This window comes from Octopus bimaculoides, unplaced genomic scaffold (genome assembly GCF_001194135.2).
Source record: "Octopus bimaculoides isolate UCB-OBI-ISO-001 unplaced genomic scaffold, ASM119413v2 Scaffold_160025, whole genome shotgun sequence".
In the NCBI taxonomy this organism is placed as follows: domain Eukaryota; kingdom Metazoa; phylum Mollusca; class Cephalopoda; order Octopoda; family Octopodidae; genus Octopus; species Octopus bimaculoides.
This window is the reverse complement of record NW_026434767.1, coordinates 1-472: the sequence shown is the minus strand read 5'-3', so window position 1 is coordinate 472 and position 472 is coordinate 1. Positions and strand designations below refer to the sequence as shown.

The window sequence follows — 472 nt, the reverse complement described above, 5'->3', positions numbered from 1 at the left end:
AACAATTCCGTATTGGGATCCAACACTTGACAGCTCTCTTGATGATCCTCGAGATTCCATTATCTGGACGGATAAATTCTTGGGAAATATTAATGGAATTGTCGATTGTGGTCCGTTTGCTAACTGGAGCACACCAGCTGGTCCCCTGATGAGGAATGGTGGTTTTATTAGTAACTTACCAACTACTGAAGACATAAATAATATTTTGAGCCGATGGAGACTTGCAGATATCACCGAACCAAATGCGATTGGTAAATACAATTTGGAATTTCACCACAATTCTATGCACAATTTTATTGGAGGTCATTTAGGTCAACCAGAAACTTCTCCTATGGATCCAGTTTTCTGGCTAATCCACAGCTATATGGATCTTCTTATGAATCGTTTCAATGAGAACCAAAAGAAACATAATGTCGATCCTGCAACAGATTATCCTATAAAGTATGGTTTACCAGTTTATGCTCCCGATCAA

The 472-nt window shown here is 38.8% G+C and overlaps 1 protein-coding gene across 1 annotated transcript; it reads left to right on the top strand.

Moving 5' to 3' along the window:
* Window positions 1-4: 4 nt before the first annotated feature.
* On the top strand, window positions 5-469 carry LOC106867111 (putative tyrosinase-like protein tyr-3; the record flags this gene model as incomplete). The annotated part of the gene is made up of 1 exon (XM_014931892.1): window positions 5-469. A coding segment is annotated over one exon (465 nt), but the record flags the coding sequence as incomplete, so codon positions are not given.
* Between the last annotated feature and the right edge of the window lie 3 nt (window positions 470-472).